Below are 23,929 nucleotides of genomic sequence, written 5' to 3'. Positions count from 1 at the left end.
AAGCCTGTTGAGTAAGATGCTGTTTTGTATTGTGAGAGATAAGTACTAAACACAATAAATTATGTTTAATAATTAATAGTAAAAAGCACTTAGGTTACCTCGTATCTTATAAAAAGTTCCTCGGTTCTTCAATAACGTGGGAATGGAATCGACCACACCGTGCACCGCAGAAATTAACCCTTTAATGACAAAATCAGGTAATCTCAGACTATTAATTCACGACAGTAAAATTAAGTCAGTTTTATTGCAGCCACCTAATTAAGTATGCTAATAAAAGCGTGAGTGACACGTGGAGGAAGATAGTAAATGCATTAGCACAGTTCTAGTAACTTATTTATTTCTATCGACACACGATTATTTCCTGGTTCACCTTACGAGCGTATAGTAAGTTGTTGTTTTTGGCGTGGACAATGTTTTAGTAATTATAGTAGTAACGTCTTTATCCCCAATTTTATGCGATAAGATGTTTGTGGTGTGTATGAAGTAATCTGACAATTTACACTTTACGCGATTTTATGTTTATGCAATTTAATTCACGCGAGCCGCGGGCAATTTTTTTTATCACACAACGGAGAAGCTCTTGGCCTACATCTAACCCGATGTGTAGTGGACAGGCCTAAGGTGGAAGCGAGCTTCATCCGGAATCCACAACCCAAACTCAAAGGAATTATCTATCTTTCCTCCAACTACTAAAGCACAATAATGCTGTTCGCATTGTTGCTTATTGCTGTTATGACGATAGTTTTAGGTAAGACGGTGATAGCGCCAGGCGGATTTAGAATAAGCTCTAACAGCAACTAAACCAAGCATATATTTTACCCCCAATTGGAATTTTATTGAACCTGGGACCTCTACCTCACAGTCACAGACCTGGCGTCACGGGTCTAAGACAGGTGGTCTGAAAAAATCCTCTTTTACTCGTGGTCCCCCCAACATGTCCCCCTGGTGGGTCCAAGGGTATTTTTTTATCCCAATTACAATTTTATTGAACCTGGGACCTCTACCTTACAGACCTCGCGTCACGGATTTATAGACCGGTGGTCTTAAAAATTTGGTTCCAATTTGGAACCTCGCATTGTTTTGAAATAGATAAGACGTAACTAACACGTTTTCCTCCCTGTCTGTTTACTATTAGTAGTTGCGGAGATTTCATAAGTATCCCGTTTATCCAATTTAGGTATCAAGTAGGAACTTAACAGTTCACAACTATTGGGAGGTCACTATACCGTCTTGGACATTGACCTGGCGTGGTGACGTCACGGTGCATCAGTCATCTGGGTTATTTACTGCAATCGTTGGAAAGGATCTTGTATAAGAGCTCACATAATCCATACACGACAATCGCGGTCAGCAATAGTTACGTCACAACAATCGCAGCGGAGGCTGCGTCGTGCGCACACGCTGATTTTTGCGTGTTTTTTGTTTGGTTTATTAGAAGCCGATAAAATAAAAATACAATGGCTATACACGGAAAAGTTTGAAGATTTTTTATTACGCGTTATCTTGTCTGTCATCGCGCAGCACTTCTATCGTAGCGCCTTTAAGTAAAAAAATATTTAGTTCCGCCAATTACGATAAGTTTGTAGTCAATGACCCTACAGCCATATTGTACGAATGCGTAAGGTAATTTCCCATAACATGACGAAGGCCTTTGTCTGTTAGTGGGACATGAATAGGCGCTTACTAAACTGATCTTACAATGGTGAATGTTACCATTCCCCCGCTACTTCCGTGTTAGATGAAAGAGCATGAATTTAATAGGCTCGTAGATACGCACATTTGTTCTAGTTCCTGTATCTTATAGACTGCTGAGCTGAAGAATCAATTGAATACAAATAAGGAAGGAAGTAATGTAATGTTACTCATGTGTCCTAGTCCTATTTAGCCCACACAAAGATCAGCAGTTGACATTGGACGTTGCTAGGACCCCTCGTTATTTTATCACGATTTGAAGGTGATGCCAGTAACTATTATTTACACAGATAGTACAACAGTTAACTAACTACTTACTGAATATTTCAAATGTAGAAAGTTAAATGAAACAGTTAACTTCTTAAGTGCGTTACTGTGTTAAGGAAACAGGAGTTTAACGACCCGCTGAGAGGTGATTTTCATTACCAAATTACCATGTGAAGGTACTTACTTAATGCCTCCAAGTGTTTTTAATTCTTAATTTACTGACAAGTTTAGGGGATTACTAGGAGCGGTGCGGTGCACGGCGCAGTCGGTGACCGCGCGGCTCCGCGATTGCTTGTGCGCAGCTCAGTGCCAGTGTGATGCGATCTGATTGGACCACTTAGATTTCATTGAGGAGGACTCAACCTCGCGTCCTGTGAGTGAATATTAGTGCGGTCACGTGATATGGTGAGTATAACGACACGAGTGATTTGACGTGAGAACACTTTTACTATTCTACGATATGAAAACAATGCAGTGTACGCTGAGATTAAACAATAAACCAATTTCGATAAAGTTTACACAAAAACAATAGCAGTTAACCGAGGATTAATTTATAGTTTCTCTGCTTATTCAGCGGTCGTTTTTATTGGATCGTAAAGTCGAATAGTGGAAATTGAAACGTCAAAATACACACAATTCAGATAGGCTGGAATAAAAAAATATTGAAAACACTTCGCGTTCAATATCCAGCCGTGTGTTACGGTTAGTTATTGTTATTTAGTTTGACGTCACGGTTGTTGTCATGTTCAATTTTTGATCATTGTTGTATCTCTCGGATGATCATTGTTCTTCTGTCTGGGTATTTATCTTCATACATCATATAAGTAGGTACTTATAACTGTATGTAGTTATGTCAGGTGTTGTAGTTTGAGAATTGAGATAGACAAGTGTTCGGTCATGGTGTTTATTTTATACTTAGTAATTAAAATTTTACGTATGTGAATACATTAAAACTAATTGAAATAATGTAACAGCTACCTATATGACTAGTGAAAAATACTCTTATTATTGTTGTAATACAGTTTCTCTAACGGCACACGTTTTACCATCAAAACCCATGGATTTTTAATTCATGAAGGCAGTAATTAAGTTAATTTTGTCTATTAACTAGTTGTGACTTTGCTAATTATCATATAATAATACTAATTAAATAGATGAGCCAAAAGGTCTCTGCTACAGAAAAGACAGAGATGAGGAGTAAGTAAGTAAGTAGGCACTAAGTAAGTAGTGTGCGGACTTTTATAAAGGACAAAGTTCGAAGCCTTAGAAAAGAGTTAAATAAGTCAATTTAGAATTAATTTACAACATTGCGACAACAATAAATTTAAACTCTAACCAACTGCCAGAAACTCTGTAACAGCCAAATGATACTATTATTTCTGCCATTTCTCATCAGCAACAGTTCCGAGTGGTGACAGGACAGGACAAACTGGCTGAAAAGGTCTTATATGCTTATAACGAATTAGAATAGAATGTAGGCATAAAATGCACGTTTATAATAATTGAAAAGCTCAGCTGCAAAATTAAACATAATATCAGTTTGTATTTATTTATATGTACCGGAATAAAACTCTTCCTCAAAGTGAGTAGGCTGGCACACGCATTAGGATGCACGTCGCGTCTCTCGGTTCGTTCGCCTCATATTTATGTTATAGCAATGGCCGTGAATTCTTTTATCAGTTTACTTTTATGTAAATTCCTAAACAAATTTTCATTAGCTCGGTGAAATTGTAAATATTGTAATTGATTTGTTATGCAGCGATGCTGTGAAATTATAAACTATAGCAGGGATTTTAAAATTTAACGGCTGTCATTTAGTGGTGAAATCAAAGGGTAGGTTGAGTTATTATTAAATGCAAGCCGTTTCCCTGGAAATGGGGAAAAAGAGCAGCGTTATGTCCTGTCAGCATGCGACGGGCATTAGCGAAAGAGCTAGCTAAATTAGTGTAGTTCGTTAACAATAAGTTACATTAGGTAGTAACAAGCGAATTGAACTAAAGCGTTTTTTTTTTGCTATTTTAAAGCAGTGGGTTCGATTCCCGCCTTAGGCAGTTCGATTTTTTCAAGTTGTTTATTTTAAAGCTAAAGGCTAAAATGAATACAAGTTAAAACTGAGTTGTTATCTAGATTAGAAATGCAATTGAAAAATGTATATATAGTGCACGTAACTTTTAGACAAAAGTTTTAGCGAAGTTATATTTTTTTAAAAGCAATTTACCAATAATCCCATTAGATGTTTTATACGACATTTCTTGAGTCGTTTTGTTTTACAATCTGTCTTGACTCTCGGGACATAATGCGAAATTGTTTTTGCTTTCCATTATTTTCATTGTGCTGGTGCCAACTTCGGCCTAGACTTTTTGTTCGTTTGGCTATGGTGTGGGGTCACCATCTGTACGAATTTGGCTGGACATATCCAGATTTTTAGCTCTCCGATCTGGTTTCAACCGGTCTTTTAATTGTTTTAGCTTTAAAACTCGCTTACGCTTATAAAAAATATGAACGAACAGCGATAATAGGTACTATAAACACTAATTGATGACGTATTTTGATGAAAGCTACGTTATTGTTATAAATCGTTTAACAAGTTTAACTGGACTTATATTTTGACTACTAAATTATAGAGTAACGCAATGATGATTATGTTCTCCTAGATGTTTTCTGCTCCTTCGATGATGAAATATTGAAAATTATAAATTTTTCTACCTAGTTGTATATCTGACCTAACTCGATGCGAGTTGAGATAAACCTTAGTTTCGAAGATGCGAAGGAAATATCAATTTGGTAACTTATGGTAACCCTACTTGGGGGTGATACCCAGCCAACTCCATCTAGTGGACTGGTATTCGCATGGAAAGTCGCAAATTGACATTGACCTGTGATATATTGGCCTCGTAATCCGTTATGAGCATTCATGCCAGCTAATCCATAGGCCTTTTTACCCGACTGCGCCAGAAGGAGAGTTGTTGGATATAAAAGAGCAAGGCCTCTTGGAATGAAGTTGGATTGATATCAAGTGCGTTGCTCCAATTAATGCATTTTTGCATTGTTTTTATTTGAATACTGAAGTGGGTTGTGTTTTAGTATTTGGAAGTTTAGGCATTTCTTTGGCACGCTCTGCAGCTTTAACCCTTTGATGGGTTTTAGTATGATAAATTAATTAGAAAGAGTGTCATTTTTGTCCTGTGAAATTTTGATATTTTCTTTTCGCATCTGCATTTCGTTTTTCGTAGTACCCACTAGAAACTCAATCCAAATTCTTAAACAGATTTGAGTAGGCTATTGGTTTTTCTGATTAACTATTCTTGAGTGTAGAATCATACTTTTGCGTTTCAGAATAGGTATAGACGTCTTCACTTTCATGTCTAACTGTTTCCAATAGGTATAAACAAAAATCAAATAAGGATAACTTCAAAAATAAACATGTTTTGGAAATATGCCACGCCGCGCCGGCGGACCGCAAATTGCGCTGCGTGGTATCGCGATAACTATCGCATATTATCATGTGTTATGCTACTGTATTATCAAGGTTTTCTGTTTTTCAATAGCCAGGAGGAAAATAATTATGCTTATGATATAACAAGATTGCCCAGCTGCTAGTAGGTCAACAAGAATTAGAATCGAACGTATCGTGTTTCTCGTAAGTGTTTTAAAGTAGGTAAATATACTTAAATGTCGGAATATTACACTTCTTTGAGGATGAAGCCTGATAAGTTTCCCATTTCAGTTTTGCTGTCTGTAATCTTCCAGTTACATTTTTTTTGCATAACAAGTATTTGACCACAATCGCACCTGATGTTAAGTGGGATGCAGTCTAGGATGGTACATATCTGCCGTGCAAGTGCCTATTCACTCTCGCCTTGAAAAGGCCCGGATTATAGTCTTCGGGAAAGACAGCAGCAGGCAACAAATTCCAGTCCCTAGCCGTTCGCATTATAAAAGAGTCATCGAAACGCTTAGTGCGAGCTAGCATTATTTTAGCATTCGTCCAACTCGGGACGAAGGTACTTAAACCAGCACGTTTCAGCTTTTCAGTATCATCTGTGGTATCATCCTCATCCTCATTTTTGTATGCTACCTGTGTTATATTTTAAGCTGTATGTTTTCCCAATAAAGAAATAAAAATAAAAATAAAATATTAAAAATTATCTAAAGAGACTTCCCAGACGATCCGTTGTATTCATTCATAATCATTATTCTTTTTATCAATATTTAGAGGCCTTTTAGAAATAATGAAATGCATTTTTGCATTGTTTTTATGCATTGTTTGAATGATGAAGTAATATAGCATGTTTTTATTTCACTTGTGTGACTCTATAACTGTTGCGTTACTCTACCGATCTAAGCCCGGATTCTGAATTGAGATTTTTGGATTGAGCGTATTCATCTTCTAATCAAGTATTCACTTTTCGTAGGTATTAAATTCATCCTTGAGTGAGTAGAAGTAGAGATGATAAATCTTTTTTTATAAATCTTTAGACAATTTCACATAGCGCCAGCTAGCCCCAAAGTAAGCAACTTAATGCTTGTGTTATGGGCTAGCACCCACTTAACGGATATACTACTTATATACTTTTTTGATTTTAGATGAGTACGCTCAAGCTGGATATCCCATTTCAGAAACCGAGCCCTATTAGTATTATTTGTTAACGGTTTTAGGCTTTATTTAATAAGCAAGGGTAGTGTAATAAAAATGTGTTTTAGGAGGCCAGAAGTGTGCAGTTCCTGCTGATGGCAGCGATTCTGTGCTGCCAAACAGAATCGTCGCCGTTCCCTCAGAGAGTGCTCAAGGCGTTCACGTTGGAGGAGGTGGTGCCTCTCAGGGACTTCTATCCTGACAGACTGTCAGTCCAATGGATTTCAGGTTGGTGAACATTAGTAAACACAAAATAAGCGTATTGTAGTTAGCAAGCACTAGGCGAAAGGCCGAACGCGACAAGTTATTTCTTATATTAAATCATTAGGTAATTATTTTCCACTTGCAATAGAAAGACCTACTTACTCTAATTTTAATTCATAAAAAGGCAACTGGAAGATTTGGAAGACCTACACTTAAGAGTATCCATATTATTATGTGACATTATGACGTAGTGGCACTGATCTGCACATTATCCAATGAAGGTAGAAAAGCAGTAAAAATGTAGTTCATAGTAGATTTGTTCCGAGTTCATAATTATGACTGAAAATTAACGATAGTATTTTTATTACAGACTCAGAATATATCCGCAGAGAGCCGGGTGTTGGGATGTTAAAATTCAACGCGCTGTCTCAAACTATTACCACGATTCTGACCGAGAGCGAATTGGTGAGTGTCATAGAAAAAATAGAACAAACGAATCTGAACATGCAAATACATTTTGATTGCGTTTCAAAATATATTCCAATAAAAATATACCTACCCTACTTTCCTAAGCAGTGTACCATAGCTGTTCTTCAGATTTATTAGGTAATCGATAGTCCCGACACCTCCCTAAAAATAACCCAAGATACACCCATGCACATAATTTGCCACGGTACTGATAGCGTTAAATAAAACGGATGTGTATGAAGTATGTATTGTAATAAAATAATATGAAAAACCGGTGTGACAGCTATATGTTGTGAGTGTAAACAGACATTGTGTGACTCTATCATGACACTTATCAGCTTCTTGAACGTTAACCTTGGAATTTGCACTGAACTGACCGTTCTCTTTGGACTATAGCAGTTAGCACGCACTGCATAATGCAGTCATTTGTTTTAGTGTTATTTAATGCGGGATACGAGATTGTTCTAGTTTTTTAATTCGAGTTTAAGATTTCTTTATATTGTGATATAAAAATAATATGGCGCTAGCGTAAAAGTTTTGATATCTTGATTAGCTATTCAAAAAATAAATCCGTTATCCACCTATCTTTAAAATTGTTTTTTGAATACAACGATAATTTGGAATTTGTTACCGTAAGTAAGGTGAAAAAACATAGCTTTAGGTACTTTTCAATTCGGAAATAATAATAATTTTAATTAATAAGGTACATTACAGCTTTTATGAAATATTTTTAGTATGAATTATAATGTAAATAAATGAAATAATATGAATTATTCTATTTTTAGTATTTTATCATCAGAGTTACACTTATACCTCTCAATAATTTATTGCATCCATATGATATTGAAGGGTACCTAGTAAGATATTTGCAATTTGCAAGGTTTTAAGTATTAAGCAGAGATTTTAGTTTTCATATGTCCTAAATATTACCAATTTGTTTCAGTACAATTTGAACGAATACGTGCTGTCTTCATTCTCTGAAAATGGGAAGTTCGTACTTCTGGCCTCCAACAAAACGAAGGTAAGCTGTTTTAGATGGGTCCGACGACGTCATTTCCTATGCGGACGAGTAATTACTTATGTATGACTCGGTACGTGCTAGGCGTTAATTTAATAGTTGTTTGCACGGTCTGTTATTTATGTTTACTGTTAGTGTGACTTCTTTTCAAAATATTACTCTTATGAAATGTTGAATTGTCCTATGGGAAGTTGAAACTTGAAAAGTGAATGGGTATTTATTATACACTAGCTGACCCGGCGAACTTTGTTCTGCCCTAATGGCAATAAATAAGCAGACTTTTTTTTTATTTCGAACGGGATAAAAAGTATCCTATGTCCTTCTCCTGGCTCTAAACTACCTCCCTGACAATTTTCAGCTAAATCGGTTGAGCCGTTCTTGAGTTATAAGTGGAGTAACTAACACGACTTTCTTTTATATACAGGGTGTCCCGTAATGTAACGTCAAGCCGGAACTGGGTGTTGAGGCAAGTTGTGCTGGTTATCAGAAAAATATAAAAAAAAATCTATGTGGCATATTTTAAAAATAATAGGCATTTAAAAAAAATCAAAAAATTCTACTCCAGGTGACGGTCCTTTTGCTCGTCTTGCCACAAATCTTTACTTTTTCCAAATTTTTTTTTTGTTATGTAACCCTGAATAATGCTTCTCTAAATTGTTATCAAAATTACAAAACCAGCTGCTCCAACTTGGATGAAAAAAATACATTATTCCCAAAAAAAATATCAAAATAAAAATTTTGCCTAGTTTAAACTGACTGTACTGAAAAAAAATTGTACTATGCGAGTGTGGCAAGTGACGTCATAATTTGGCGCATTTAGTAAGGATTCCAAAATGGTATAACACTTTGTAAAATCTTGCTGTGATTGTCGACAATTTTTGTTTATTGGAAATAATCCCGTTTTTAACTTTATCTACCTTGGTTAAAAATATTATTCTAATGTGCCCAAAATTCAAGTTTCTGGCTTAAGTGAGGTGGAGAAGCCATTTTAAAAGGTATGAGCGGGACGGAGAGGGCCATCTTACCAAGCAGGGATGTTATGGATATCCGTAACCGTAACCGAAACTATCGGATATCCGAAATAAAAAAATGTCCATAACCGTAACCGAAACTAATTCAAAAGTTACGGATAGTTTCGGATAAAGGCCAAACTGCAAAACTCTATGAAATCTGCAGTATACACGCCGCAGCTGCAATGCCGCGCTGCCGATTTCATAGTTTTGCAGTTTGCGGTCTGCGGTCCGTCTTGGAATTGTACCTTAAATCTTAATATTTGTTACCAACTTGTCTGGCATTCGCTGGCACCATCTAATATGCCAGCCTGTTTTACCTTTATCATACATAGGTGTCGTCTTAGTTGGTACATAAAGTAGCTATGTGGGTCACGCTCACGCAGCATCTTGCTATTTGAATTATACCTACATTTTTGAAATTCTAATACTTCCGTAACCGAAATTATCCGAGACTTTCGGATAATCTGAAATGATTTCATATCCGTGACCGTAACCGAAACCGGTATAATATTATTCTAATATCCGTAACCGTATCCATAACCGAAACTTCATATCCTTATTATCCCTGTTACCAAGTACAAGTGCAGGCAGAGCAGGTAGTAAAGGCGCGCGCGCACGGGTGACTTTTGTCACAGTATGTCAACTACTAATTACTGTCATGGTGACAAAAGTTTCTGTGACTGACTGTATGGTAGTCAGTCACAGAAACTTGAATTTTGGGCACATTAGAATAATAAGTTTTAACCAAGGTAGATAAAGTTAAAAACGGGATTATTTCCAAAAAAACAAAAATTGTCGACAATTACAGCAAAAATTTACCAAGTGTTATACCATTTTGGAATCCTTACTAAATGCGCCAAATTATGACGTCACTTGCCACACTCGCGTAGTACATTTTTTTTTCAGTACAGTCAGTTTAAACTAGGCAAAATTTTTATTTTGAAATTTTTTTTGGGAATAATGTATTTTTTCATCCAAGCTGGAGCAGCTGGTTTTGTAATTTTGATAACAATTTAGAGAAGCATTATTCAGGGTTACATAACAAAAAAAAAATTTGGAAAAAGTGAAGATTTGTGGCAAAACGAGCAAAAGGACCGTCACCTGGAGTAGAATTTTTTGATTTTTTTTAAATGCCTATTATTATTAAAATATGCCACATAGATTTTTTTTTATATTTTTCTGATAACCAGCACAACTTGCCTCAACACCCAGTTCCGGCTTGACGTTACATTACGGGACACCCTGTATATAGATTTTCCCCCAAAGAAATTAGAACATCTATTTATTTTTCTTCTTTGTTTTCTAATGTCCTTCCTGTAGACAGACAGCTATGTATTTTTTCTTGCCAAATTTTATCTTAAAAGATTCAGAACAAGAAATAACACCAACACAAAGCTTTACTATTTCTGAGTGTCATAAACTATTTCTTATTCCGATAAAATATAGGCAGTTCCTGAAAAATCCCAAATTTGACTGTTAAGTTATGCCTTTTTCCTGTGATGCGGATTATGGCACGCGTGTGGTCCGCATGCGGGTTGCCCGCATTTCATTGTTTCATACATGTTTTTAAATACCTATTACACGGATTCCACACACGCGCTGAAATCCGCATTACATTCATCACGTAGTTTAAGAGTTAACGAATAAAAATCCTATTAACATTTTAGCAATGTTACTGCAATGTTACATACTAGTTTATTTATGACTGTTAATTGCTCTCGATCTCATTAAAACCATGGCTCAAATTAACAAGCGTGTTTTTCTAGATGACAATATTAGATTACCTACTTGATTCATGTCGTATACAGGTGATTGTGATCACATTCGTATTATTTTCTTTTAACTCCTCACCTCTACTTAATTAATCTACCTTAAGATGGTTTCTCGACTCTACAAAACATGAGGAAAACATACGCCCGTATTCACAAACATTACTATGAGGTTTCACAGTGCGCTTGGACGCACAGGGTCTGACTCGTACCAATTACAGAGCTCTATTTAACGCTGTGCGTTCGATTTACTGCTTCACTTAAGGCCGGGTAGCAGAGAAAATGGCGAAAATGAGGTTTTCATTTTTCATTTTTGAGGTACTAAACAGTAAAATTAAAGGCTAAGATTTTTATTGGGCATAGTTGAGGATATTTTCTAGGGCTATTAACGGATGGAAACACGATTTAATGAAGTTGACTCGATAGAATAAATTCCCAAAGTTACCTCTATTCGTTTTCTATTTATGGTTTTATTTTTAAAATAAGCGATTTGAGATTCTCAATCTTTTACTAAACTAAAGTTCAGAAATAACTTGAGGGCTTTTAACGGATGAAATTTTTATATTGCGTCTTATTTAGTTACTATGTTAAAAAATGTGGAAAAAATCGTCCATGACGGCTTGGACAATCTCAATCAGTCGCGCGGTGGCGCTTACGGAGGACGGACGCGTGTCAGTTTTTTGGCCGTGACAGTTCGCGATTTGTCAATATTTTTGACAATGATGACTTTGATGAGTCACAGTATAATAATATCAGTGTTACTGGAGAAAGCTTAAATTCAATTCAATTTTGTCTACCTATTGAAATTTAAATCGTTCGCATCCTTTTAAACGAAGACTCTACTCATGATACATAGTACATTCCTCAAATATGAGACAAAACCAATGAGTTAAAATTACATTTTAATAGTACCTACATACAATCGTCTTACACTCTTTAGAAGAGCACACTGACACAAATAAATAATAAAAAATACTGTCTAAGGTCTGTAGCTAAAGGTCTAAGCTGTAAGATAGAAGAATCTTCTAGCCAAAAAGATGGCAGATGCAGCAGATGTCAACGGATTTAAAACTGGAGTTCATATGACTCCTTGTAGACTTGAGTCTCTAAAGCGTCCCTTCCTCCACCATGCGTAAGAATTTTCACAAAAATACTGTCTAAGGTCTGTAGCTAAAGGTCTACGCTGCAAGATGGAAGAATCTTCTAACCAAAAAGATGGCAGATGGAGCAGATGTCAACGGATTTAAAACTGGAGTTGATGTGACTCCTTGTAGACTTGAGTGTCTAGCGTCCCTTCCTCCACCATGCGTAAGAATTTTCACAAAAATACTGTCTAAGGTCTGTAGCTAAAGGTCTAAGCCGTAAGATAGAAGAATCTTATAGCCAAAAACATGGCAGATGCAGCAGATATCAACGGATTTAAAACTGGAGTTCATGTGTATCCTTGTAGTTTTGAGTCTCTAGAGCAGTGGTTCTTAACCTTTAAGTCATGAGGGACCATTTTACCAAATTTCTGTCTTGTCTGGGACCACCTCATAATCGGTCAAAACCAGTTTGACTGCAAAAATCAGTTAAAAGTGGTTTTGACCAAGGTGTGCAAGTGCACATCGCGGACCACTTGGAATGCCTCCAGGGACCACCCGTGGTCCGGGGACCACCGGTTAAGAACCACTGCTCTAGAGCGTCCCTTCCTCCACCATGCGTAAGAATGTTTCAAAAATACTGTCTAAGGTCTGTAGCTAAAGGCCTAAGCTGCAAGATAGAAGAATCTTTTAGCCAAAAACATGGCAGATGCAGCATATATCAACGGATTTAAGACTGGACTGGCACCACCTTGCAATGTCATCCTCTCATTGTTATCTGTAATGTAAATTATTTTTAAAATGTATTTAAAAAATAAAATGTTCGTTTTATTATTTCAATAATCTGACCTCTCAACTCAACTACACTACACAAACACCTTTGTTCGCAACTGTACTGACGAAACCTCGATATTATACCGTTCATTTAAGATGGCAAGCTTTTTGCTGCGGTAATGCACTCCAGGTAACCGTGTGTGATGCTTATTGCTCATAGTGATTTTCGATACAGAGCCCCGTACATACGTTATACATAAATTATGGAAAGAAAACGCCCAGACCAATACAAACAAATATGTATGCAATTTTAGTATGATATTTTTATTTATTAATAAACAAAAAGACTGAACAAAATTGATGCGTGTACTGATTAATGTAATTAACCACATGCAAAGCTTTGTGAATTGCAACAACTATAATTTATTATCCAAGCTCTAAATAATCGCTACTACGAGTAACTGATCATAAAATGTTTTTCCAATCGTTCAAGCTCCCGAGGATCTACCGATAGGTCGGGTGACGTAATCTTGAAATTCTTTTAGCCGGCGCGGAACTTCCGGAAGGTCGGGTGACGCCACGCCTCTTTGAACCGTGTTTACTTTGGCAGTTATATTCTATGTTTATTCGATTCTAAATTAAATTCCCAAAAATTTTGAAAGTTGTTTTAATTTGTATCACTTGGATATGATTTGTATTAGAAAGTGCTGTGAGTGTGACGCTTGAACGGAAGGAAGTCAACCTAACCTAACCAACTGCGTATTTCTATACTGTGTAGCCGCGAGAGCTCTTTGGCGCGCTGACTTCGGCGAAGTATTGCGCGCGCAGATTTTGACAGCGCGAAATACCTACTTTAGCAGAAATACCAAGCCTTAAGCAAGTATCGTTTGTGAATACGCGCGATAGAGTCTTACTCTCCTACTCCACCAAACGAATTCTAAACATAGGTATTATGTACGGTACATACAGGTCCATTTTTGCGCTACGGTGCAATATTGGGTTAACTCAGTATAGCCCCAGTTAGCTGCGCCTGAGTTACTGAGTTACCCATCTCTACCACTCGATATGTTTCTTGTAAAATCACCATAACTTGGGCACGATTAGGAGTAATTTCACTCATCGGAACGATCTGCTTTATTGCCCATGCATGCAAACGAAGCATATTTTCTCTACTGCTAATTTATGAGGCACTGGGCCCATTGTGGAATGTTGCCATAATTTTCTGTATTTTGAAAGGAGCAACATATTAGATAAATAAAACGTCGTAGGTACAGTTAGCGTCAAATATTTCGTGACCCCCAAAGTAGCCAAAAAGTTCGCAATACGTCTTTGTTATAATTGGAATAAGATTGTGTTGTCAACTTTTAGGCCACTTTGGGTATGGTATTACGAATTACGAACTATTTGATTATGATGACGCGTTGTACGTGCGCAAAATTTAATTTAAAAGAAAAAATAGTTTACATTAACATTTTGTTTTTAATTTTAGTATCCCCTTGGTGAATACCTACGTTCACTTGTTTCATTAGACACACGGGTCAAGGTGTAACAAGCCTAGTTTCTGAGTGAGAGGACACTTTATTGTATTTTATTATACATTCATTAAAGTATGAACCGTTATGAAACTGAGGTTATATCTTAGAGCTAAGGTTTAAAATAGTTTTGATTTCACACGAACATTTATTGTTTTTATGAAATTGTGCTATCATTTTTTATATTTTTAACCTTTACTAAAGTTTAACGTGTTTCAGGTATATCGTTATTCGAGTATTGCTGATTATTCGGTGTATGACCTAGAAAATAAGTGAGTATAATTAATAATTTGTTTCAAAAATATTTTGTTGGATTGATGCTTTATTCAGTTAAGAAATACATTAGCATAAAATATAATATCCCCATTGTCTGTAGTTACATGTGATGGAAGTAACATTGTTTTAAAGATGTGGAGTTATTTTGAAATGTACGGTTTAAAATAACTACCACAGTGACTTGATTGATTGCTATATTTACTGTAGGTACGCTTTTACATTACTCAGAATAAAATAAATTAATGTACTTAGGTAGGTAAGTACCTAAGTACTTACAATAGAAATTAAAATGTAAATTAAGTTCCATTGGCTCTACATTTATCGCTCCAACTACATTTTTTGTTTAACATATTACGTGGTGTGTGTTCACATTTACCTCACTCAGCGGGAATCAAATTCGCAACCACACTGAGAAGACTGAGAAGTTATCCACCAAACGTACTTTCCACTTTAGGCAGCCCTCAAATAACAAACTGAATCGTAAAAATATTCCACAAGACCGTTCCCTTCAATCCAAAATTCCTTGTTCGATTACTTGCTATAAACAAAGGCACATCGAGCTGTGGTTTCTTATTGCAGTGGTAACAAGTGCCATTTTGTTACAAAAATGTAGTCTGTGGACTGTACTTACCGGTCGAATTTTATGATAGTGCACCCGACTGATTGCAAAATTCACTTCGCGATGTGAATGGCGCAGACGCCGACTCGTTGTCCATCGACATTTGTTTCGAAAGTAATGTCTGGAGCGTGTGGATTTCGTTTTGGGAAAAAAGACAAGTTCTTTGTTTATCGAAAGGGCATTCCGATGGCTCGATGTGAATGATCCCTTGCGCAAATGTCTGGGAAACATGAAACTCTACAATTTATCTTAGGCAAAACATTTTAAGTTTTCTGTACCTGTTAAAAGACGGAATAATATCTTGCATGACTATCTGACCCCTTGGTAGTGGTATAGTATAGTATCTGACTCCATGGAATGAACTCCACGTGGAGATATCTTGGGTAACAGAGTCGCTATAGCCTATCAACATCTACTCCCTATATTTAGCATAGGTACCTAATTATTGTTTTTGCAATGTAATTAATAACATACATATCGTAATATTAAATAATAAAATATAGCACTTTCAAGGCCGATGTGAAATCTTACTTCAGTCACTACAACTAAAGCATTTAAAGGCTTACATATGCGAAATTTTACTTCATTTAAACTAAAAAATCTTGTATTGTTCTTAGATCTATCTACAAAATAGGGCAAGGCCCGCTCCAAGTGGCGATATGGAGCAGCAATGGTGGTTTAGCATACGTGTACAACAACAATGTGTTCTACCTGCCTGACGCGTCCAGTCCTGAATCAGTCACTCAGCTCACCACGCAAGGGGTGCCTGGGGAAGTCTACTTTGGAGCCACCGATTGGATATATGAAGGTATACCTTTATAAAGATTTCTAATAAGGCCTTGCATTTATATTACAGTTAGAGCCCCCGCAGACTACACACTTTTTATCGGTCTAATTTGTATGAGGCATCAGCCAATACCAAATCAGTGTAATGTGCGCATTTTCATACTTGTTCGTTATACTGACTGATCCAACTATCAGCCAATGAAGAGTCGATATTCTGCGGGAAGTCTTACAGTCCACTCATTTTGCTTTTATTAGGTCCTACCACGTCCTACTTATGATGACGCGTTTGGTTGCGCGTTCGTGACGCACAATTTTCTGTGATTCTGCCTTGGTTGCGGGTATTTTTAGGGAGTTATGCATAGGTCAGTGTAATTAACAAAACAATGATCCAAATTAAATTAAGTACATCACAGTTATAGACTCTATCTCTATCCTGTGATTGGTTTAAGTTCAAGCGGAACAATATCGCGCTGTGTGACAAATCCAAGGATATATTATTTATGTCTTTTCTCCACTTGACAATTTTACCTGCCTCTTGGCAATGAACTGAATGAAATTTTTACGATAATCGAACAATGACGACAAATACTATTATTACGTGTTTGATTTCACACTATTGACATACTTATAACTTATTTAATTGAATTACTGTTTGCTCTCTAGAAATGACGTCATGATTATACATTTACGTAAAGAATAAATTATACATCATTTATCGTGCGTACCTACTGTAATAACAAAATGTAAATTTCATATTTGTACGCGATTTATGACCACAAGTTTAAAACTGTAACGAATGGACAAAGTGTGATTGTTATCTATTTAAATTTATGCATTTAGAGGAACTGTAAAACCACTGCTGCATAAACTAAAATGAATGAGGTTAACGAGATCTGAGGGATTTTGGTGAAACAGCAATTTTGGTGAAATAGCAATTTGGTGAAACACCAATCAAGCGAAAACTTTTGTTATTCAATAAATAATAAAACTGTTTTTCCGACTCCACCGCCATATTTCGGAAACATATTTAAAAATGAGGGATTTCACACTCACAGCTTTTAAAAGTTTAATTTTCTTTTGCATTTTCAAGCCCGGCAAAACATTTTTTTTCTGCTAACCCCAGTGGTTTACAGATGCTACGAATACCGCCATACCTACTAATTAGTGTGTCGTTACAGACCTCCCCATTTTAAATGTTCTAAGGATACTTAAATTTAAAAGAAGTTAATTTACAATTTTATTCTTATCTAACATTTTCAAAACTGAACAAGCTACTGATAAAACCGTCCAATTATACAAATATGAAGCTTGGATGAATACTGTTTTTGCAGAGGAGGTGTTCAATGCAGCAGAAGCGATGTGGTTTTCGCCCAGCGGCACATATTTGGCAATAGCGTCGTTCAACGATACGTTCGTAGAGTCCGCAATCTACCCCTACTATGGTAACGCGTCGGACATCAACAATCAGTACCCTGAGCTGGTAGAGTTCAAGTATCCGAAGGTTAGTGAAATCACTTATAATTGTACCACAAATGACCCTATAAAAATACTAGAAGAAACGATAAAACGACACTTTTCTTTATTATGTAAACAGGTGTTCTGTCGACTACCTTTATTTGTGTAGAGATCTTTGTTTGTGATAGTAAAATTCTGTATGTCAGGCAGGTCGCGTCAACCCTAAAGTCGGTCTTCGCGTCGTGAAACTGGACGACCCTACCATAGAACCATGGATCATACCAGCCCCAGTCGACGTCGTTGGCATCGACCACATCCTGGGCAGAGTGAACTGGGCATCGGATCAGAACCTGGTCGTGCTGTGGCTTAACCGCCGACAAAGTACTAGCATCCTAGTCAATTGCGATTTGAAGCAGGACAAATGCAGTATGGTGAATGAGCATACAGAGCATAATGGGTGGGTTGACATCACCCAGCCCTTCTTCGACAGAACTGGCACGAAAATGGTTGAGATCCAGCCGTTGTATCATGAAGATCAAAGGTTTCCACACGCTGCTCGGTTTGATTTTAATACGCTTACGACTGAAGACTTGAGTCCTGGAAACTCGACTGTGACAGAGATTTTGGGATGGGATCAAGATACGGACACGGTTTACTACATCGTGGCGCCTGGCAGTATTCCGTGGCAGAGGCAGCTGTGGGCGACGACGCGTGGCGTGGTGCGGTGCATATCGTGCAAGGAGCCGTCATGTCACTACACGTCCGCCATGTTTTCTTTAGGGGGCAGTTTCGGTGTCGTCTCTTGCAGTTCATCTAACGTACCGCCGAAGATATTTTTGTATATTTGCAATGTAAGTTCCCAATCACACACCCGGTTTTTATTCATTGTTAAGGTTTGTTAGTACTAAAACTGTTTATTATTTTTAGGGTGACAGATTCCTCCTGTTAAAAGACAATGCTCAATTGGCCCACAAGTTGAGCCAGTACAAATTACCGTTGACGTTGTTCAACGTGCTGCCGTTAGGGGAAGACGTGACCTCTCATGTCAAACTGCTTTTGCCAGCTGACATGCAAAAGGATGTGCAGTATCCGATGATTCTGAGGGTATACGCAGGTCCGGGGACTACGAGGGTTAAAGATAACTATGACTTAGGTGAGTGCTTCTAAAGTCTTTATAAGTACTTTGCATAAGATAAGTATTAAATGATCAGGTAACCAACGTCTGATTTGACCCCATTTTCTCAAGATACCTAATAAAATTTGTGCTGTTAAATTAACAAAATATTCCCGTCCACTCCTTCAGCAGACCTAAACAAAGGTAAGGTTTGTGTTAGGGGCGGTTTCCTCACGATAGTCCAGAGGTCGACGAAGATCGAATTAGTGACGCTCAAATAGGCAGTTACTTAGATATCGAAACCTATTCTATTGTTTGTTGGGCTATTGTTGTCTTCAAACCTGCTGCAAAATCTATGGTAACCTAAAATATTCTTGCAGAATTCTACAACATGTACTTATCGTCGAACCGCAGCTTCATAGTAGCGTCGATCGACGTGAGAGGATCGGGCGTTATGGGAGTGGAGGCGATGCATGCGGTTAACACCGCGTTAGGCACCGTGGAGGTTACGGACACTTTAGCTGCTATTAGGTATGCGTCACATACACTTAGTTTGCTTAAATTAATGCAGGGTAATGCATGTGCAATAGTTTGTGCAGGATCTATTGGTGGGGGATCAAAAAGGATTGATTCAAAGCTGGCAACTTTCGTACAGGAATAATAAAACTATTTCTCAAAAAAATTACGTCCTTTTTTTTGGGAAAAGTTGCTGCATTTGAGCAGTAGAATCAATCCTTTTGTTTGCGCACCTACCAATGGGTCACCCTGTAATTAGGTAGATAAACTTGGTTTAAGAAAAGTAGCTTTATCAAAATATGCTACAGCATGTAGCGCTGTCGCCTGTAAGATAGAGTCAAGAGGTATTGGGGATAGTCAGGAATTGATTCACGGTGACTTCAAAGTCTAATCAGCACACAAAATCTTGTTACCTGATACTTACACGTTCCAGATTCCCTTTCTTTAATTCCCATCTTCCTAAACTTTTACAACAATATACCTAAAAACAAAGTCACTAATTAGCCTTTATACAAACCCTGTCTATTGTTATGTTGTTACCTTCTCACTTTAGGCGACTAGTGGACCTTTACCCCTTCATCGACCCAAAGCGCATCGGCGTATGGGGCTGGAGCTACGGAGGGTTTGTGACCACGATGATGCTCATCCAGGACGACCAGAAACTCCTGGCTTGCGGAGCGGCCGTCGCGCCTGTTACTTCGTGGCTGTATTATGGTGAGAGATCTTGTTACAACATAGAAAAATTGGTAAAGATGTTAGTTAGATATATCAAAAAATCATAGCAAACTTAGGCGGTCTTGTTGCTTGGATGGAACCCCTTCCAGTCCAGACAGTCCGGAGAAGGGATACTTTGAAAAAAGGGGGGTTGATTTACCAATCTTAAAATAGACAATATTAAAATTCACACAATTAACATTAGATACCTAAATCTGAACGATAAGTAGGTGCGTTTAAACTATCCTTGTTTGTTTTTGGGACTTAACTAAGTAGTAGTATAATAGGTGCCCTTCCCTGGTTAGGTCATGTTGAAAGTGAACTTGATCCTTGCTATAAGTGTACAGACTTCGAAATAACTCATCGGTTTGTTTTGGCATACACATTGATTGATTCCATCTTAAACACGTCTTGCGTCTTTGTTCAACAGCGATAACGTCCATCACTATGAATTAAGTGTGACCATAAATAATTGACGATTTAAACGGTAGTATTGACGTAAATTACCGGCTAAAAGTCATAATTCAATCTTGGGTCATTATCCTTGCATTCGTGTGTACTTGGTACTTAGTAGAAAAAAAACTATGCAAAAAGGCCTGTTTTGTCCATCAATCAATTATTATCAAAATGTGAATGGCTATGACCGTGTTGGATATCGTTAGGCTCATGATAAGGTTACTAGTTAAAATACTTGTAATTTCACACCAAAAACCTATAGTAGATTAATCATGTTAGAGTGTCACTTTTAAAAGCCTATGTAACCTATTTATCAAGGTAGCCTAGACCCGTTAGGTAGTTGACATATTAGATTTTTGAAATCATCTGCTTCTACTTCATTTTTAATGGTAAGTATATAGCATGGTTCCGTCAGTCCTCCAGTTCTAAATAAAAGTCTTAACATTATCTATTTTGAACCCCGTTCCTTTAGGCCCTAAGGGGATGAACGGGGAAAGTTTAGAGGGTGAATTTTGACAAATCCTTTGCCTACTTCATAATAACAAGCTGTGCAATCCACTCAGTAGATCAGTCAATAACGGTTGACTTTTACACAGATAGAAGATTTAAATATTTTTATTTTCCTCCAGACTCAATCTACACAGAGCGGTATATGGATATTCCAAGGTCGAATCCACTGGGCTACCAGCGGTCTGACGTCACCGCCATGGCAGAGAAGTTGCGCGGGCGCCGCTTCTTGCTCGTCCACGGCACTGGGGACGATAACGTGCACTACCAACATAGTATGCAGCTGGCGAAACAGCTGCAACACGCTGATATCGCTTTTGAGCAAATGGTGAGCCTTAATTTCTCCTATATTCTTCTGGTTAAGTTCGTTGTGGGTCCAAGAATTTTCTTCTAATTAACGCAAATATCAACAACACTCAATGACAACATTCATTATTTGTTCGACTTTTCACTTTATTGGGAATGATTTCCTTCCATTGCATAAGGAACTGATGACTACATAATATCACTCGTTTATTAGCGCTGTTTCTTATACATATGACCTACTTATTGACGTCGAATCCATTTATTTATGTTTGCGGATGCTAAGATGTTTGGTTAATAAAAGCGTAATACTTACATAGTAGAGTCGTTTTTTTCAGATTAAACAGAATTAAGAATGTGAAATAACTAACGACTTTGATGATTTCTAGTTAGGTTTCGTTACAGCGTCGAAAACATTTTGTATCCTAATAAATTATGTTAGTAATCAAAATATCCAATAGGCTAAAATCTTTTACGCAAACCGATCGCGACAAGAATCTTTGCCAATTACAAGTGTGTAAACTAAAGTAATGTATTAGTTGGCTCGAGCGCCTTTTCGTAATGAATGGCAATGAATAATTGACTGTAAGTAATAGCTCGCAAGGTTCAAAGCACTGTCAATTAGCACTAAGGTTGATGTCACGCTAATAGGTGTCTAGCCCGTTTTCTGAGCTAGACGACGCAAATTAACGACTTTTTAGTTTTGTTGACGTTAATGATATGATTGGTTTAAGCAATAAACGTCGTTAGTTTGTCATTTTGTTTGTTTATATCCAAAAGTTCTCTTCGGTTTTGTAATTGACATGATGTGTAATGTTTTACATAACATTTCGTCTCATTGATGTCTACATAGTTAAATGTCATAAGACTATTTGAAATTTGGATTCACTGATTTGTTGGATGTACCTAGTTTGTGTACGGAAATACTAGCTAGAGGTAGTAGCTTCAATCCTCGCACGGTAAAAATATTTTAAATCTTAACTTAATATCTGTTTGTATCCTTAAGTGTATTCATTATCATCATTATCATTTCAGCCACAGGACGTCGACTGGTGAACATAAGATAGGCCTCCCCCAATGATTTCCACATCGCCCGGTTTGCGTCTAGCGCCTTCCTGCTAATTATTAGGTACTTATACTATGCTTTAAGCATGAGGTCTTAACTGTATTGAAACAATGACATTTAAAACTATCGTTGTTGCTCGTAGAGCCATTGCAAGTGTTTCAATTCGCAGTCAGCAAGGCATTCGTTTCGGCTAGTTAGCTCATTGTCGCCGCCCGCCCGCGAAGTTACGGCGCACTTAAAAATTTACTGCTAATTATGCAGATCGTTTCCACTCATTTCCGTGTAATGTTGGACAAGCACTTGAAGAATAGTTACGAATATTTCCATCTATGTAGACGACATCTTTGTTTCGCCTTCCTAAAATAGCTTTGAGTTAGGTTTTTGTAATAGACTACTTATTTACTTAAACTATTAGCAATAACAAGTAAGGTAACGAGTCGTCTAAAGTTAAGTAGGTACCTAACTGGTATGTTGGCTGGCTGCCTGTGCAGTGACTAGAATACTGACCGGCCACTGCAAACTAAACAAACATAAATCGAACATGAACATGAGCGAGGAAACTCTGTGCAGATTCTGCCATACAGAAGAAGAAACGGCCATGCATGTTCTTTGCTCATGCTTCCCGCTTATGAGCAAAAGAAGTATCCATCTCGGGCGACACATCATGCACCCGGATGAGATAGCAGATATCACGCTCCAAAGAATCTGGAAATTTATAGACTTAACGGGACTAAGCAGTGAACTTTAAAGACAAGGGCTGCCACAATAGATCAAACCTGGTCGAGTTGGCGCAAATAAAGGCCCAAAAACCAATAATAATAATGATAACTGGTATGTTTTTATGAGACCAAAAACACCAGTCATACATTTACAAAAATACCAGTCAAAATACATCCACATCTAAAGAGCGACGTTTTTTTTGTTTCTATGGAAGTGTACTTAGTTACCTGCGTATTTATTTTAATATAATTTCTCAGTGTTTAATAATTTACGAAGGCCATGAAGACAATACATTCAAAATTTTGGTATAATGTTCATCTCTGACTCGTCTACGTATTTTTTTCAGAGCTACACGGACGAAAATCACTCGCTGTTGGGCGTCAGCCGACATTTCTACCACACGTTGGACCACTTCTGGACGGAATGTTTTCACCCGTAACCCCAGTATTGTTAAAACGTTTAACCAGCAAGTGTTCGTGACGTAGACTATTGTGAAACGACTCGAAATGGACCTATTGTAAATTGAAACGAATTAATTAATTTTAAAACAATGAAGGAAAAGTAAATAGCTAAATGTGTATATTAGGGTTCCGTTTATTAGCTAGCTCTAAGGTCTGACTGTTTTTAAATAATTTTAATACTAACATACAACCCGATCGAGTTAACTGCGCTCCTGGTGGCCGTGACGTCACATCGATTCTCTGACACGGATGGTGACGGATGGGGCGAACGCGGGGAGGTGTGCAGTTAGCTCGATCGGGTAATATAGAAGGATCGATTCCATTCTATCTATGATTGTGCATGTATTGCTAAAATGTTGTTAAAACGCCACCTACTTTAGGCGGTTATCACACTGCGCCGCGTGATTTTATATAAAAAATCAGGCGCGCAGACGCGTTGTCAGTGTGAAGTGCCGCGCGTGTTTTCTATACAAACTGAGGT

At 37.4% G+C, this 23,929-nt stretch overlaps 1 protein-coding gene across 1 annotated transcript; it reads left to right on the top strand.

Annotated features, from left to right (window-relative positions):
* Positions 1–2,218: 2,218 nt before the first annotated feature.
* LOC135087956 (venom dipeptidyl peptidase 4-like) lies at positions 2,219–23,527 on the top strand. The gene is made up of 13 exons (XM_063982822.1): positions 2,219–2,364; positions 6,664–6,823; positions 7,170–7,264; positions 8,211–8,288; positions 14,675–14,727; positions 15,968–16,158; positions 17,468–17,637; positions 17,798–18,442; positions 18,519–18,744; positions 19,086–19,236; positions 19,775–19,935; positions 21,021–21,226; positions 23,334–23,527. The coding sequence occupies exons 1-13, from the start codon at positions 2,362–2,364 to the stop codon at positions 23,424–23,426; spliced, it is 2,232 nt and encodes a 743-aa protein (XP_063838892.1). The 5' UTR covers positions 2,219–2,361; the 3' UTR covers positions 23,427–23,527.
* The last annotated feature ends 402 nt before the right edge of the window (positions 23,528–23,929 follow it).

This window comes from Ostrinia nubilalis, chromosome 3, assembly GCF_963855985.1.
Source record: "Ostrinia nubilalis chromosome 3, ilOstNubi1.1, whole genome shotgun sequence".
NCBI classification, from domain to species: domain Eukaryota; kingdom Metazoa; phylum Arthropoda; class Insecta; order Lepidoptera; family Crambidae; genus Ostrinia; species Ostrinia nubilalis.
The sequence above is the reverse complement of the archived record's forward strand: the minus strand, read 5'-3'. Positions and strand labels throughout refer to the sequence as shown.

Bases quoted from the DNA above. Each gene is read 5' to 3' on its own strand.
- LOC135087956 (XM_063982822.1), top strand. The intron at 8,289-14,674 runs GTAAGCTGTTTT...AACGTGTTTCAG, and splicing joins TGGCCTCCAACAAAACGAAG to GTATATCGTTATTCGAGTAT. The intron at 14,728-15,967 runs GTGAGTATAATT...TATTGTTCTTAG, and splicing joins GTGTATGACCTAGAAAATAA to ATCTATCTACAAAATAGGGC.